This window comes from Cylas formicarius, unplaced genomic scaffold (assembly GCF_029955315.1).
Source record: "Cylas formicarius isolate icCylForm1 unplaced genomic scaffold, icCylForm1.1 PGA_scaffold_6__28_contigs__length_40554024, whole genome shotgun sequence".
Lineage (NCBI taxonomy): Eukaryota > Metazoa > Arthropoda > Insecta > Coleoptera > Brentidae > Cylas > Cylas formicarius.
The window spans coordinates 5038287-5055226 of record NW_026844347.1 but is presented as its reverse complement, the minus strand read 5'-3'; the positions used below and the strand labels follow the sequence as shown (position 1 = coordinate 5055226).

Sequence of the window (16940 nt, the reverse complement as noted above, 5' to 3'; positions counted from 1 at the left end):
ATTTTGGTACGGAGGAATAATTGGCCCTTTCGAGGATAATGCGGAGAACGCTGTTACGGATAATGGTGTACGCTATCGAAACATGATATCTGATTTTTTCTGGGAGCAGTTGGAAGGTATGGACATTGAAGATTTGTGGTTCCAACAGGATGGAGCCCCTTGAGAGCTGAAACAGGAGATTGGACGCGAAATAGCCTGCATAGAACCTGAATTGTGTCAAAAAGTGATAGGAAATTTCAATAAACGAATTACGTCATGCCACATGAGTCGCGGGGTCATTTGAATGACATCATCTTTCATACCTAAATGTAATATACTAATCTAAAATGGCAAATAAAAATGTTTGTATATTTTTATATTCTTCCGAGTTTTTTTTTATTATTTTAATGTGGAAAACCTTATTGAATCACCCTTTATTAAACTGCACGGGAAATCTTTCGATTTTTATTCAAAAAGGAGTGAGAAGACGATATGATTTTTAAATTTGTTAATAAAAATACTGTTGCATCTATGCTAATGGAATCCTAGCGACAAACAACAAAAATCGGAACAAGGTGCATGATGCTTTTAAAAAATGGGTCTCGTTGATATGGGCGAATGAATTATAAATTATTCTTTGAAAATTTTTGAAAAGTGTATACTTTTTTAAAATGTGTTTTGGGCCTGTGTCATTCCTGATCATGAAAACTCCGAAACTTCAACATAGCCTTGATAAAAACTTAGTAAAAGTCGAAACGTCGGCAGTTTGAAAAATATCAATCTATAGTTGAGGACGCAAAAACCCAATGGTCCAGTTTAGTTACATTGTTTAAATAATAAAACATGTTCTTTCCGAGATCTGCTTTTGTATAGATATATATCTTATTTTTCTCTTCTTTTTCTTATCTAACGAAATCACTAGATAACACGCGTGTGCTGCAGCCAGCAAAAGCAGATCTCCCTGGGAATCCATTGCAACACTGACTGACTGGTGCACAATGGACGAATTTCGAAACGCATTATTGAAATACATCAACGCATTGTGAGTAAGAGGCAATGCGTCGGTTCGTCAATGTGCGGTTTTTAACGAAACGCATTACGAATTGCTTTGGCGCATAGTGACTAGGGCTTTTTTTCGCAGAGGTTTTCCGTTTACACTACGAATGAATGCGCATGAACTGAAATCCTTTAATTTAATTTCTAGTGAAAGAATTCGACGTTTGGTTTCATATTTGAGATAAACTGGACAGTTACCTATATACACGCCATCGCTGTTTTCTTGGAATAAGAAGACAAAGTATAAAAAACGCGGAAAACTACGAAAATGCGTTCTAAATTTTATGGCAGAGGCACCGTGGCATATCCTCGTAATTGGAATCTCAGTTTCCTTGGTCTGTGTTTTAGTTACCGACGTGCGACCGCTTGAGAGTTGGTTGCGCCGCAAGCCACGAACGAACTTTATTTAATACAAGAGGATAAACCGCTGTGTCGTAATCTGTTGGGGATAACTTTGTATTACCTTTAATAACTGATGACCTATATAGTTACGTGGATGTGCAGTCTAGATTTAACTTTTGAATTTCATTAGTTTCGTTCCGAGTGAAGAATAAAAATGTTAATACAATTTTCCTGTAAGTCAGAATCGGTTCTACAAATGTTCATAGTGACAATTGTTTTGTAGAGGATTCTTGAAAAATAAATAGAGTTACTTATTTCTTTAGTGAATATAATAATTTCATTATTCGACGTAGCCGAACCACTCAAAAAATAAAGAAATAAAACCACCTTTTTTCAGCGTTTTGCTCGTAAACGGTAACTTGGAGTAGAAAATGTTAAATATGGAAAATAAACACAGGTCTCAAGAGAAGATAAAAATTAGAGTGGGCCAAAAAATAAATACAAACCAAGCTAAAGAGCAGTTCTTTGCGAGGCCCACGTATAATAAAATATTCATGAGCAAGTGTCAGTCTTCATATGACTTTTTTTTTTGTACCTGTGATTCTGCACTTTGAGCTCGTTTCCACACGACCTCGACAACATTCAATGTTGTTGTCAACTGTCCATGACAATTGGAGCACATTGTTGTCCACTGCTAATCAACTTTCACACAGCTACATCGCTTTCCACATCCCTTTTTTCAGTCGCAGGAGCTGGAGCTTGAGTGGTAACCACTGGAATTAGTATTTCGTTACTTTTGATTGTTTAGGTAGTTCCAATGAGTTGTAAGTTCTTCCGCTACGGCCCATAAAGCAAAACGCTTAAAAGCGCGGAGGGGTCACATTGGTTGCGAAAGGGATGAAGCTCACACCAACTGGCAGTTCAGTACCATTTCAATTTCAAAGCTTTATTAATGCTTTTCTTCTATTCGTCTTTTTTTACAACTAATTTGCTTAGACTATCAGTTGAGAAAAATATTTTAAGAAGTACGCAGATTATTTAAAAAGTATTTACATTTATGACGGCACCTTCGAGACTCATCTACATTTTAAGTGAGGAAAAACTTTAACATAAATTAACTTTACTTTTCTACCAGAGATTTTTAAATTAACTCTTCGAATTTTGGCGTTTCAGTGTAAAATTAAATTAATCCTAAAAAATGACAACGTTTATCCTCCAATTTAAGTTTTAAAATCTGCACCAGCATCGCGTTTTCCGCTACGGTTAAAATGCAAACCTCGTTACAAACTAATCTGTATTGTAAATGCTCGTTTGTTCTGGAACGAGTATAGCAGAGTTCGTTTTTGAACTCGTTTTTGGTCTGTACCTGCCTTAATAAACAGAACTTTTAGAAGCTTAAAATTTTACCTGAAATATTTTTGAGGTCTACAACAAAATCAACCATGTTTAAAATTACTTGTTTTAGAGTTTCTGCTGAGCATGTACAAAGTTGTGTTTCTTTTTATTTAAATTATTTTATTTATCTATTTATTTATGTTATTATTATTATTATTATTTAGCTTATAACCAGTAACGTTTTTATACTTGAAGTTTATAATAGTTTATTTACAAATAGAAACTGGAATTTTTAATTTTTGTAAAAAGTTAATCTTAATTTACTAACAATATTCACATTTAAGTCCAGTCCACAGCAAAGCTTGTATTATTCGCGAAAATGCCCTAGGACATCACCGCACAATAACCAGAACATTTAGCTTTAGAGTTTCAGCGGTATAATGAGGCATTTAAATTTTCAACATTTGAATTTAAAGCTCGTGATTTATATTGAAAGGCCGTTAGAATTTTCGAGCAGTGCTGTGGTCCTGAGCCATGACGTAGTACACGTTTGCATATCAAATGTTTTTGCATCGTAAAAACCGCCACCGTTGCAACTTGATTTTAATATGGCATAAGTTAATGCCCGTTTTCTTTATTTATGATATTTCTATTTTTTTTCTCCTGGTATAAGTGTACTTTGATACGTGAATACGTTTGTTACCTATATGGTCAGATTATTGTTTTTCCAAAAGAAAATGGACAACCGCTCTATATAAAGTTGCGTGTCAGCTTTTTTAACTCTCCAAATATAAGCTCAAAATTATTGAGAATTAAGAGTCAATTGCTACAGTTTGGTCGCGTATTTATTACCTTCTTTGTCTTGTTTGCCTATTGTCCTAATTTTTAAAAGTTAAGTCGCAATAGCCTCAGGCTACGAAAATCCCTTTTTATCGATTCCAAAATTATTAAAATGTGTTACAGTTTTTTGAAGTTTTTGTCATCCACTTTTTCAAATTTCTTCACTTAATAATAATAATTGTATGTTTATTTACACTTCGTATTTACATTTATCCTATAGCAATAAACCGAAAGCACAGTGCAAAATGGAACTAATTTCCTCCTTCGGTTGATCTTTGGATAATAGCTTGATTATAGAGAAAAGATTTCTATGTTTTTCTAAAAAAAGTGTTCTCTTTTCTATTCTTACTGGGAACAGCACGATACCATTTATAGACACAGTAAGACAATGATCTTTCTGACCGATGTTGGGAGAATAAGACCTCTATATCGAAGATTAAAAGTGTGGGCGTTGGTTCTATATTTTATTTTTTCGAAGAGATATGGAGAACAAGTTTGAGACTTGTATTTCAATTTACCCCATCACGTTCTTAGAGGCTATGGCGGTAAAATTTAAAATGATTGGTCAGGAAACATATAATTACATCGAAATTATCGCAAATTGCGCACATCCTAGGACGTGGAGATCGTTGTAGCTGTTCCCAGAGGACCGCAGTTCGGTTATCCTGTTCGGTAGCCGATAAATACGACCCACTCTATAAATAATAAATTGATTATGTTCGGTGATACCGCATAATAATTATAAATGAATACAGCATTGTTCGGCGATCCTTTTTATCGAATTATTGGCAATTTTTTGATAGTTATGTTAATTTCGGGTTTAAAATTTATGGATAGATTCCGACGCGATATTTTTCATCTAATCATTTGGATAAAGCCACATCAGTGTTGAAGTGTTGCTTTTTTTGAATCTGGAACCGTTTGTTTCACTTCATTCCGTTTGTTTAGTATATATTTAGCAAATTTTCGGACGAAATGTATTTGTGGAAGTCGAATGAAAAAGTCGTATCTCTCCTAAAGCAAAATTCTGTTGGAAATTATAATGTTGTTTACTTCTTACTTCTAAACTGTGTTAAATCTTTTTACCTTCAGCTTCGCTATTATTATGTCAATGTTTTCAAATCCGGATTCATGTTTTGTATGTTTAAAAATTATTTTATCTGATTTTCAACATAATAAATTTTTAAAATAAGGACTGATTTGTTAAAACAAAAATACAATACTATTTACAGATCTTCTGGATTCCTCCTGCGTCGGTTATTGATGAATCGAACTTGCTGGCGTTTCGGCAATCATCCTGCTAGCTTCTTCAGAGCTTGACTAAAATTGGTTTGCATTTTACTCTGTACTTGCTTATATATTGTTTGAGGGGGGCTCTGTTTGATGAAGGTCGAGCTAAAGGAGGGACATTGTCTCGGATGGTGAAAGGTTAAGACATAAGTCGCTGTTAAGATTGGTTGTTGAATGTTGATGGATTCTCGGATTTTAAAAATTAAAATTTATATCGCATAACACAACTCCCTATCAATCAAATCTAACTCAGCCTAAAATGGAAATAAAGGCGCACATTATAAATTAAATTCAACAATTCAAAAATTTCTCAATTAGTTTAACGTAAACAAAAGCTCGAAATTTTAGTCCCCTAAATTGAGCTATTCAGAGAGTGCAACGTTCGTGACAAATTTAGGCGAAATGTGCATATGCCATACATATTGTGTGGGATCCTTGATATCTCGATCAGTAGACAATCGGGATAGTATCTGAGATGTGTCTGTGCTAAATAAACACACGTTCAAGGGGGAATTTAATCAGTGTTTCAACCCCCGGAAATTTGATAATCTCGAATTTGCAATGCCAAACAATATGTAGGGAGTTTAAGTTCATTGGTAACGTCGTTCGGAACAGATTTTTAATTTACATTATATTACATTATGTAAAATTATTTTGTTTTTTCTTATCTGCAAAGTCCTTTGAAAAATATTGCGCCCGATTTTAACTGCTTAAGTTAAGTTTCTCAAGCAATGAAGAGAAGTGAAATTTGAAGACATAAATATTGATAGTTGCAGCTTATTATTTTTATGCGTTTTTTTTGCATTAGAAATGGTACAGACTCAGTAAATACATTATAAACGGAATGAAACCTTTACTATTTATAGCAGACATTTGATTGTTGAAATACCACAAACTTCCTCTTCATTTACAGGTTCCTCAGCAAAAATCAGGTATTTTGGACACTGTATCTGTCTTTGTTTTGTACTACCTTCGGTCCATAGAATTATTGCAAAAGTAAAAAATTGTTTATTCTGTGGTTATACTTTTTCCTCTACACACACAAAATATTAAGGTTAGCAACATAAACTTTGAAATAGGTTGAAATCGATAGAGGCCGTACACCCAACTCCAACCAAGCAACTTCAATGACGATATTGGTTAAGTCTCATTTTATAACCATTATCGGTAATATGAAGAAAATGGAATACGATTTTGTATATCCACGTTGCTATCGTTAAATTTTTTAACAATATTTATTAAACCAAAGTCACAACAATGTAGAAACAGAATCGATTTGAATATCTCTTCTGAAATTTTAATTACAACCTAACATGTTTGTTTAATACTTATCCTACAAAATAAATTATAAGTGTATTTAATATATACAATTTAAATTCGTTATGCAAAATAAATAGGTAATATCTTGATATGATTAATAAATCTTTTAAAATAAATACTAATTCGATAGTTCGTCGGTATCAAATTACATTTTAATTAATTAATTACAATTTAATTTGCTTTAATTCTTGCTTTTTTCTTACAGAATCGTAGCATATGGTTGAAAAGCAGCTGAATGCATAAATCATCTGTTAACCTTTCTATAGAAAAAAGAATGCGAGTTGGGTTGGCCTTTTTTGGGGCCTTTCCGTCATTTTCCTTCTTAACTGCACTTCTAGCAGGGATTTGGGGATTTTCTGTTTGGAGGCTTTTCTAATTCTTGATTTGAACCAGAGAAATTCATGCCGGCACCAACTGCCGTAATTGTGAATCGGCGTAAATCTGTTTATTGTTTTCTATGTTAGGAATAGCATAAGGTTAACAAAAAAACATGGACATTTCATAAAAACAAATTGAGATATGATTTTTTGAAATTTCCTAATTTCTTCCCAATATTTGAGGTACCCTGTATAGCGCTCAAAAGTGTATTATCTTAATTGAGTAGTTAAATAGTAGTTTCAGTAATGATTCTGCCAAAATTCATAATTCTGCATCAAAAAGCAAATTGCCCACAACATTTTTCAATAGACCTTGACCGTCTATATTTTATGGCAAATGGCCAATATTCAGTCAAATCCTTTTGTATAAACAAGAAATTTCTACAAACAACGTGGTGGTAATTTTTTGTGAAAAGCACATGGCAATAAGTCTGCACTGTAAGGTTATAATACGCTGAATTAGCTGAGTGGGCTCTGGCACCTCGCGGATAGGACAATCTCATCTATTGCGTTGATACTGAGGCTTAACTTGCGTTGATTGTCTAAGGTCTTCTTAATAAATCTTCCAGTAGAACACTTCTATAATCCCAAAAAATCGGAGCCAACCCTTTCCCTGCAGAAAATCGAGTTTTGCCTTTCACGTGGTTTTCTTCTCCTTTCTTTCTGCACTACATATTTGCATGCTTTTATTCGGTGGTATAATGATACACCCATATCTCGTCACAAGTGACAATTTTATGCAGAAAAGCACTTCTTCAAAACCAGATCGAAGCAATTGAGAAATGCGAACTCGCGTGGCTTTTCGATCATCATGCGGTCACTTTGGAACCCAACGTGCTGAGATTTTTTTGAAGCCTAATCTAGGTATCCCCACTCAACCGCTACAAATGCCCAATCACACGCCAATACCCTTCCTCACTCTCGGAGACTAAAGGCTCGTTTATATTGGATTGGATGTCGTATTTAAAAAACTTTAAAGTTTAACTATCACATATTTTATTCAAGTAGTGGTTACACCTAACGGTAGAATTTAAATATGAAGAAAAACAAAAGTTTTTGTATCGCCAACGGTTTCCACTCAAAAACCGGCGCACTACTAGGACCCCGACATTCGGTCTCGAGTTCGCCATTTACGAACTAACTGAAGGCTTAACCGAATAGACAGACTGTGCGCAACACTCCCTATTTAAAACTTTAAAATGTACCGCGGAGATTTTATTCTCAGGCTCTAGTTGTAGAAATAATCCCAATGGAAACAACGTTGTGGTCCTTAATCTCCGTTAAATACGTCTTTATTTTCGACTACGTCATTTTAAACTAAGTAATAAGAAATTAGTTTTCGACAAAAAACAGTTCATCGTAGTATCTAACGTAGGTATAAGAAAAATGGTAAATCTTTAACCAGATTATATTTTTTAAAAAGCTTACTTTATGCAAAATTTTACTCAAGTTCTTTCTGTGACTTTCTCTAATTTTTTCTAACCGTCTGCTAAAGCAAGCATGCTTTGATTTTAAATCTCATTGGCTTTTTCTACCCCTCTCAAATAACTGTTAAAATTGAAAATATATACGAGTCCATAAAATGTAACTTTGAAATGTCACCAACACCAAACCTGTGGTGAGCCACTTTTAATGTTTCCGACACTTTAGTCACGATTTTTCGAACACCTCACCTCACACGTCACTTAGCGTTCACGTCACTTGGGATCGTGCCCAACCAAAGTCGTGACTAAAGCCGTGTTTATCAAACTTATTACATAATACACTATTGGCTCTACCTTAAAACTGTTTGTTTATACTGCAAAATTTGTTGTATAATGTACTATTTGCCAATTGTATGTATCTTGTAATTTTGTAGTATCTTAGTCCACAATTATCTCGAACACAATTGCTGTTGAGGAAATGTTTAAAGGTTCTATAACCGTACTACTAAGAAGTCAACAGTGTAATCTATTTCACATATACCTTGATGATTTTATTAGTTGTATCCCACATACATTTTGCATAATATCTATTTTTTTACAGAAAATTTGCTCCAGGCTCCCCGGTTCACCACTTTCACGAGCAGTAGTATAATCAGACTAGGAACAACGAAAATCGTCCAATGTCAGGCATTCGGTAAGTACATTTTGATTTTTGTGTAGCCTAAGCCAAATTTTATAACAGCATAGGCTAATTCGAAAACGGTTAGAGCCACGAAGTCGATTAATTGGAGAAAAGACCCACATTTTTCTGAAATATCCAGAAAAATGGTGTGTAAACTTTTCTGTCAAATTGCGTCGAAAATTTTGCCAGTAAAAGTTCCATTTCTTAGTTTTTTTTTAATGATTAATCTTTTATAATATTTGGCATTTGCAAATGTGAATAACCTATTTTGTGAGAAAATCAAATCAGTTGCATTTGACTCCGGAATCGCATACAGTCGAAATAGTATTATTACAAATTTTATATTCATATTTAACATATCAAATACCATACTATAGCCGTCTTAAAATAAAATTTCTTTTGTCATAAGTCTAGAAAAGAGCCGCCCTTAGCTAAATGCAAATATCCTAAGCGAAACCCAAGTGACGATTTGACAATTCAGTGAGATCTCTCGCGGAAAATCTACTTGGGAAGTAAAATTCGGAATATTGGTTGTTTTTGCATAGTTTGTGTTGATATTACCTAAAAAATGGTGGATTTGACTAAACAAACATTAAATAACAGTTATTCCGATAATGGCTTTGGATTTATACATTTTTTTGTTTAAACTTTACACTCTTTAATATACATTTTTGGATACTTGATCTTTTACGATATTTAATTGGCCATTAATTTCATAAGGAGTGCTTTTAATTTTTTTAGTTTGGAGGCACAATGCAAAATGTCCTTTAAATTATCGGTTCCCTTTGTAGATCCAATTAAAATTACATGTTAAACTTTACGCATTCTATTTTTAATACAAAAATATATGTTGTATGATCCGGACGAAGGCTCAAAAGTAACAGGTAAATGTTATGAAATATTTCCTTATTGCCATGTTTGTTTACTGCCTTTTTGTTAAAATTCAACGCTTAAACATGTTTCTTTCCCTTGCCGAACCGTACCGCCTTTCTTTCACTTTTCATTCATTAAACTTGTGATTTTACTTCAATCGCAGAATTTTGATAAGGTTTGGCTTGTGGATAATTTTTTATTAGTTTTATGGTTGAAATATTGGTTAAGTTAGCAGTTAAGAGTTAAAGAATTTTTCAATATTCGCTACCTAAATTAACATTTAACTACCCAGCAGAGAAATCTGAAGTAACCAGAAATTTCTCAATCTAAAATTCATCTTTTAATATGTCAAAAATATTGAAGAATTAGAAATGTGGACTGGCGCCTGGACAAACCTGCAGAAAGACTGTGTTATCCCTTGGCGATTCTGATCACCGATGACTGATAGGTTAGATGCTGCACTTAATATCTATAGCTTGTTTCTTAAGGCAAGAGAGTAACAAAATGTAAATTTGCAATAACAAGGATCATTTAACATGGTGAATAACTAAAAGGTTATATCGCAATCGCACGCAGTCACACTAATTTGCGACTTTGGAAAATGAAGTAGTTTGATAGCGGCATTAGTACAGGTAGTTTATTAGAATAATAAATATACATGATTCTAATTATAGCTATGGCAGGTATTTGAGATATTAATTAAACTAAGATCAAGTAAATAAAAAACTTATGTAGAAGTGAGAATAATATGAAAATAGATAAACTGTAATAAATATTATTTTAAGAAATTTTAATTTTAAAAAAAGAAAAAATTGTAAATCATGACTATACAGTTTTTTCTATCGTGTTATCAGTTTCCCACGTTCTTTCTTCTATTTTAACTACATGTTCGATAGAAATAACGTCCCGCGTAAGTTGTATTATGCGTTGCTGCAAACCCTTTTACTTACGGCCATACCAATTCTATGGTTTTTAAGGAACCATTACATTTCATTTTGCAGCGATTTCGTGGGTATTTTTTCGTATTTTATTGAGTGATAGCTGGCATTATGCATGCCTATAACAGACCTAATCTAATTCTTAGCAACAATTTGAGTAACACTAGCCATTTTCAAGATCTAACTTTGTCAACAACTGTCAATTTACTATAATTCTAACTTTAATCACTTGTTCTCTAGTCAACCCACCTGTTCTCCTGACGATATATTGTTTTTGTGACAGAATCTGGTATTTATTTCTGGTAAATTTTTATGAAGGTCTAACCGCAGCCTACCTCTATTGGGTTTCTCTTTGTAATCTTCAATAAATAGATTCGCAATTCCACAATAACGTTCCAGATCCGTACTACGTGCATACAAAAACTTGTCTTTTATTTATTGTTTTGTAATAAAAATAAATTTTTCGTACGAACGGACGCAAAGTCTCTTGGCAACAGTCAATTTTCAAAACTCTATTCAACTCTTCATTTAACGTTTTAATTGTTAAATTAATCGCATCATATATCAACTATCTCACTATTCCGGCATGGTGCATGTCAAGTAGACTTTTTGGGACCCCACAATCTTTCTTCATTTTTCTTTCTTGGGCACCACCACCAGTATACGTTGTTTGAGTCATTTCGGACGTTAATTTTATGGCTTTCAGAAACAGAAACACATTTAAAATTATCATTTTGACAGCAGCCGTGCCAGCAAATGTGTTCGAGTCTTTGATCCATGTGACTTTGACGGATGTTCATCATCAACGATTATTACGTCATCAACCACAACCTCAACAAAATTGAATAATGTTAGTATTTGGTAAAAAATAAATTGTAATAAAATGTATATGGTACTTCAATAAAAATGGCACGCTGAGTTTGATTTTGCCAACCTCCACAAATCAACCAATAGCAAACTGGGAAAACATCCGTTAAAAATCAATTATCTACATAATATTTTGTATTGCTTTCCTAGGGAAATATCAGTCATTACGTTAAACCATTAAATTGGAAATCAGTTTAAGCTTTCGAATGTGTTTTTAATATAGGAGATCAACCTATCTAAAGGGAAAATTCAACTTGAAATCAAGCGACCTCAAGTAGGGACGCTTAAAATACAACAGTCCGCACGGCACATTTCTTGTCGGCTAACATCGGCCCTGGGTTGCGGTACACGTGCTGATAAAAATAGTCTCCTCCACTTCACAATAGGCGGGTTTTAAATTCATTCTGAAGTCAAAACCGTAAAAGGTTGTAAGGACGGTATATCGTTCGGCGAACTCTACAATATGGAATACGACTAAGTTTTACAGTTCATTAGTATTAATTATTATTACATTAATCGAGTATTGTGCTCCATTAAAGTGATCTTCAAATGCGACAAACAAAAAGTTAAATGAACTCATCCACCTGGAGCCAAATACATCGCTCGATGGCAGCCACACTCGAAACTAGTCGATTGTCTCCGACAACAAGAGAAAATAAAAACTGTCCTCCAAAGCGCTATCACAAATCACCAGGATTCGCGGAAATCGTAGTTATTCGCGCTTAATAACGTCGCGGTTTGGTCGCCTATCGGACCGAATTTATGTGTTATTCCTTCGCATCCGTTCGGACTATGCGTATCGGTCGAGGGTCGCCAAATAACTAATTTAATCTACTTAGACGGGATGAAATTCATGTCGCTCGCCCATCCATTTCGAATTTTTTCTAATTTGAACGTAGCATATTTCAAAAACTTTACAAATTTCGTACTTTCGTAATTAACCTACCTACTACTAGCTCGGTTTAAAAAAAATCGAATTAAATTTTTGCGTAGGGATACAATTCGCAGTTTCATATTACATGTTTTACGGCTAAGGGAGATGTTTTCGGTTTGCTTATTGCCGATGTAACTAGTATAGGCAACTATTCGCAAAGCTGAGTTTATAAATGAAATTTGCAATTCCAAGCATTCTTCAATACAGCATCAGCAGATTCCGACAGATGGCATTTAAATTAGTGTAAAATACGTATTGCTATTGAAAGTAAAAAAATATGTTTTTGTAGATTGCTGAAAAAATATTTGTTAAACTGAGATGGCTTTTACTTGATGAAAATCCATTTATTAAAATAAATAAGAACTAAACGTTCAGATTTGTCAGTGTTGTCGATACAATTGTCATGTCAAAATATATATTTTCGTGAAAATCTGAACTTTTAGTTCTTATTTATTTTGGAAAAACATTTCCCAAACTGATAGCACCTTCCCTTCCACCAGTTTTTATTCAGTTTGATAATTCGTCAAATATTTGATTTTTTTCTTGAAATATGGGTTGGTTTCGTGGTCGGTGTTCTTTTCGAAATAAAAAATAAACATTATAAGTATGGAATGAAAATCTGAGCGTTAGCCTACTCCAGCAATGCCTGCATAATAAATATGAAGGTTGCGAAAAGAAAGCAGTGCTCCCTAAAGAAAATGAAGGAGAGCGGGTACTCCGCTGTACAGTACCCAAGAATAAATATTCCAAACATCAATCGTACAAACCTATCAGTTCAGGTATCATTGAGTTTACGCAAAATCATACACCAGTTTCTTACGTGCTATCAAAAAAATAAAGCACACCTATTCACAAGGCATTATACTTCTTATACTATACATCCCGGCGGATGAGTACAATTAAATTAACTGCTGCAGTGTCCTCACATTTTATGGAAAAGTGTCGCTGACGAAAAAAGGACTGCAACTTATGTATTAAGAGCTCAAAATGAACTGCAATAAAAAGTAAGCAAAAATCGCGCGCATTTAGAACGTTGTGTATTAGTCGACCGCCACATATTAGGGACTTTTCCGGTTTCTTAAACATAATGTAAAATATATAAATAATAATTTAACTCGGTGGTAAGACTTATTTATCCCTCTTTATCCACGAAAAGCTTCATAATTTACCAGCTGGCACATAATTCGGGCCTTAGACGGGATAACATCCGTTTCGGTTGTCGTCCGCTCTGCAATTTTCCGGGTTTTAACGGCGTATCTATGTTCGGACGTAATTATGGTGCAAACACCACAACGTACAACCTGAACCTGAAAATTATTCTTTTGGTGAAATTGGTTTTCGTTATTCATGTCTTGATAACCAATAGTCAACAGTCTAAGAACCACCTGGGTGCTGTTACTTTAATTGACTTTGAAAGTAATTGAAAAGAAAGTAATTAAAGCCATTCGCCACAACTTGAATAGTATTTTCTCGAAAATTTATATTATTATATATAATATTTATATAATATATATGATTTATAATAATTTATATAATATTTTAATCCAAATCACAAGTTAACGACTAAATACAGATAATTCTTATTTGATACTCCACAGATAAATATGATGCAACTACATTCCTCTAGAAACTTTTGATTCTAAAAACGGGTTTATTTGCGAAATTTAAGGAAGACTAGTGGCGCATTATGATTGCATTTATTTGTATTTGATTTTGTTCATTATTTTTTATTTATATATATGTAAATAATATTGCAACAAATATCAGGTGTACAGACGAGAAAACAAAACAGATCCTGAACGTCCGAGAAAACCAGAGAGTTAAACATAAGGACTTCTCGTGCATCTGTTTCATAGATTTCAGGGAAGCTTTCGACAAAGTTAAATTATCAAACCACTGTGGACGGGGGTCAAAAACACCCAATCCGATAACTTTTCAGCTGCGTCTCGAGGAACATAAGGAAGTATCCTGTCAATACATATCATGGGGTTTTGGAGAACTGATATGGGAGTGTTGGACTCAGCGATAGGAAAATCAGTAATAGATACGCTTAGGATGAGCATGAACTGACGGTGATTCACAACGAAAGTGATAAAAATAGATCGCTTTAATAACAACAATCGTAAATGTAGCGACAGGATGCGAAGTAGTTAAACCACACGTATCTGGTGATAGAGCCCTTACTGTTTTCTGTCGCAATATATACCGCAAAAACCTGGTCAGTGAAGATAGCAGACCGCCACAGAACACAGCTATTGGAAATATGGAGATAACATATAGTTTAGATGATATTGACACGGGAAATACATTAAAATTGGTACACTCTCACATTGTCCTACAGGGGCCAATTTTTGAATTCGGAGAATTACTTGCAATTGCTCTATCTCTGTCCCTTTAATACCAAATAAAATGAAAGTGAGGACAGCTTTATAAAACGCCTTTCCATTTCACATTTTATGAACGAAAAAATACCACAGTTGAAAAAAAGAAAACCATCGAATTTACGAAGTGACGATGCGATTGAAATGCATTCGGATATTGAATATCCCTGCTCAGTAACTTGTTATGATGGTTTCAAAAGTGCCTATATAACAATTAAAATAAAACCTCTACTTATCTAGTAGCTCTAGGCGTAATGCAGAAGGCTGGTTCAATACCGCAGACTCACGTTGCGACAAGGATTCTATCCTCAAGCAACAGCTCGGTACTCTGCACTCGGTTAGTTTGCAAGACAAAACTGAACTAGTCAAAAATTCCTATTGGGTTTTCGGTGAATAAATATATATTGTGGTTTAGTTGTGACCGATCAGTTAGATATGTTAATTTGTTAAGCCGATTAATTTTAATTTGATATGCGACCTCGTAAAATTAATCGGCCATTGACGTAATGGTTTCTGCAATTTCTTTCAAACAATTTACGAGATACTAACCAATAATCGCATGCAATAAAAATTAATGAACGGTCTTCATCGTTTTAATGGACGTTGAAAATAAAGTTTACGAACTTAACCATTAACTTTCAAAAACAGGCCAAACTTAATGCTACGCGTTCATGGCTTAATCCATCGCGAGTATTAATACTGACAAAAACTGTCATGGATTTTTTACTTTCAATAATGCCCTAAGATTAATATACATTGTCGGTGAACCAATTACCGCAAACATTAATACTACTCAAGATTTTTTGTCGGTCGAAAATGTTTAGTTGGTTTTTAAGTTAGTCTGAGGTAGTGGCTGTTGTAAATTGCGTGGATTGACGCAAGATTAAATAAAACTAATTATTCAGTTCAATCCAAACAGCTGTTTTTGAGATTGTCGTTAAGGGTAAATTTTATGTTTTATTAATTTTTAAAATAAATGTTATACTATTCGACTATTACTAAAAAGTTCCATTTATACAAAATACCATTTCACTCCAATAAGAATTATAATGTAAGTCTCTCTGTCAACCGTAATTGCATAAAAGTATTGCAATATGTTTTGAATTACAGAATTTAAAAACTTATCCGTTTGTAGGGCAACAAGTGTAAAGTAACCTGGTGTTATTTTCATCTAAACCAGCAGTTATCTTTTGTTTTGAGGTTGATTAGTTTGTCTTTATTAAAAAAAGTCATAAATATATTCACATACATAATTCCCTGCAAGCACAGTTTGGACAGTAGTGTTTTCAACTTTAAGCCAGCACATAGTTGATATATTCGCTTTCTAGTGATTCGTTTCTTTAAGCTTTAACAGATTGACTTTGTAACGATAACGGTTCATAGTTCATAGTAGGCACGGAACACGCATGTTGGCCATTAGATTGGGACGAAAGTATATCATTGTATTCCTGAGATTATTTATTAATTATAGAATATAAGTTGGTAAAGTAAAGACTGTTTTTAAAATTTGTTACACTATTAAAAACTTCTAAAACATGTGTACTAAACTGTCTTCGCAAACATAACCTAATTTAAATCCTTAGTCCAGGACCTCTAGTTAATTCTAAATTTAATTTTTAAACCACAAAACTAATTAACAGCTTCCAAAAAAGTATTTTTTGGAAGCTGTTTTAACTTCTAAAGAATTAACGCTAAAAAAGATAGGAGGTTTAAATACAGACTGCTCCTTAAAGAAAATTTAAGAAGGTTTCGTTTTGAATACATCGATGAACTGGCTCTTAAGAAACGAAATTTAGAACATCAGGAAATTAAAGGTGACTTGGTAATAATAAGAGGCACGAGAAAACGAATGTATTTTCCGTTAGCAAAGGCGATACTAGTTTTTCTTGGCAAGGATGGATAATTTCGTCTAGTAAATTTTCAATCATCTGGAACAGTTCTCAGAAGATTCAAAGATGAAATTGATTAGAGAGACCATATTGAAAATAAATTCGAGAAAAGTCCATTACAATACAAATACCAGAGTATTAAAGGAGTATTAAAAGATCTGCGAGAATAGGATCCGACGTCCTCAAGGTGGAATGTAAAGTATTCTGGTGTTATTTTGAGTTGTTTTGATTAGTCTCTCATAAAAAAAGTCAGAAATGCGTAATTTTCTACGAGTAGTTTCTAATTACAAGTAAATTAATCGTTTTTGCATAGAGCATAAATACTACTTTTATATTAAGCACTCGAGACCTTTTATTTCTTGCTCTTTCCCTAGAATAGAGATTGTTTCAATTATTACACCTGCTTTGCGTAG

The 16940-nt window shown here is 33.6% G+C and overlaps 1 protein-coding gene across 7 annotated transcripts in view; it reads left to right on the top strand.

Moving 5' to 3' along the window:
• The window catches only part of LOC132704176 (protein sidekick), a 176754-nt gene that overhangs the window by 106205 nt on the left and 53609 nt on the right, over positions 1 to 16940 (top strand). For all 7 annotated transcript variants that reach the window (XM_060674038.1, XM_060674037.1, XM_060674036.1 and 4 more), the window contains exon 2: positions 8565 to 8657. In XM_060674038.1, coding sequence (XP_060530021.1) covers positions 8565 to 8657 — 93 coding nt within the window. The remainder of the gene's footprint in view (positions 1 to 8564; positions 8658 to 16940) is intronic.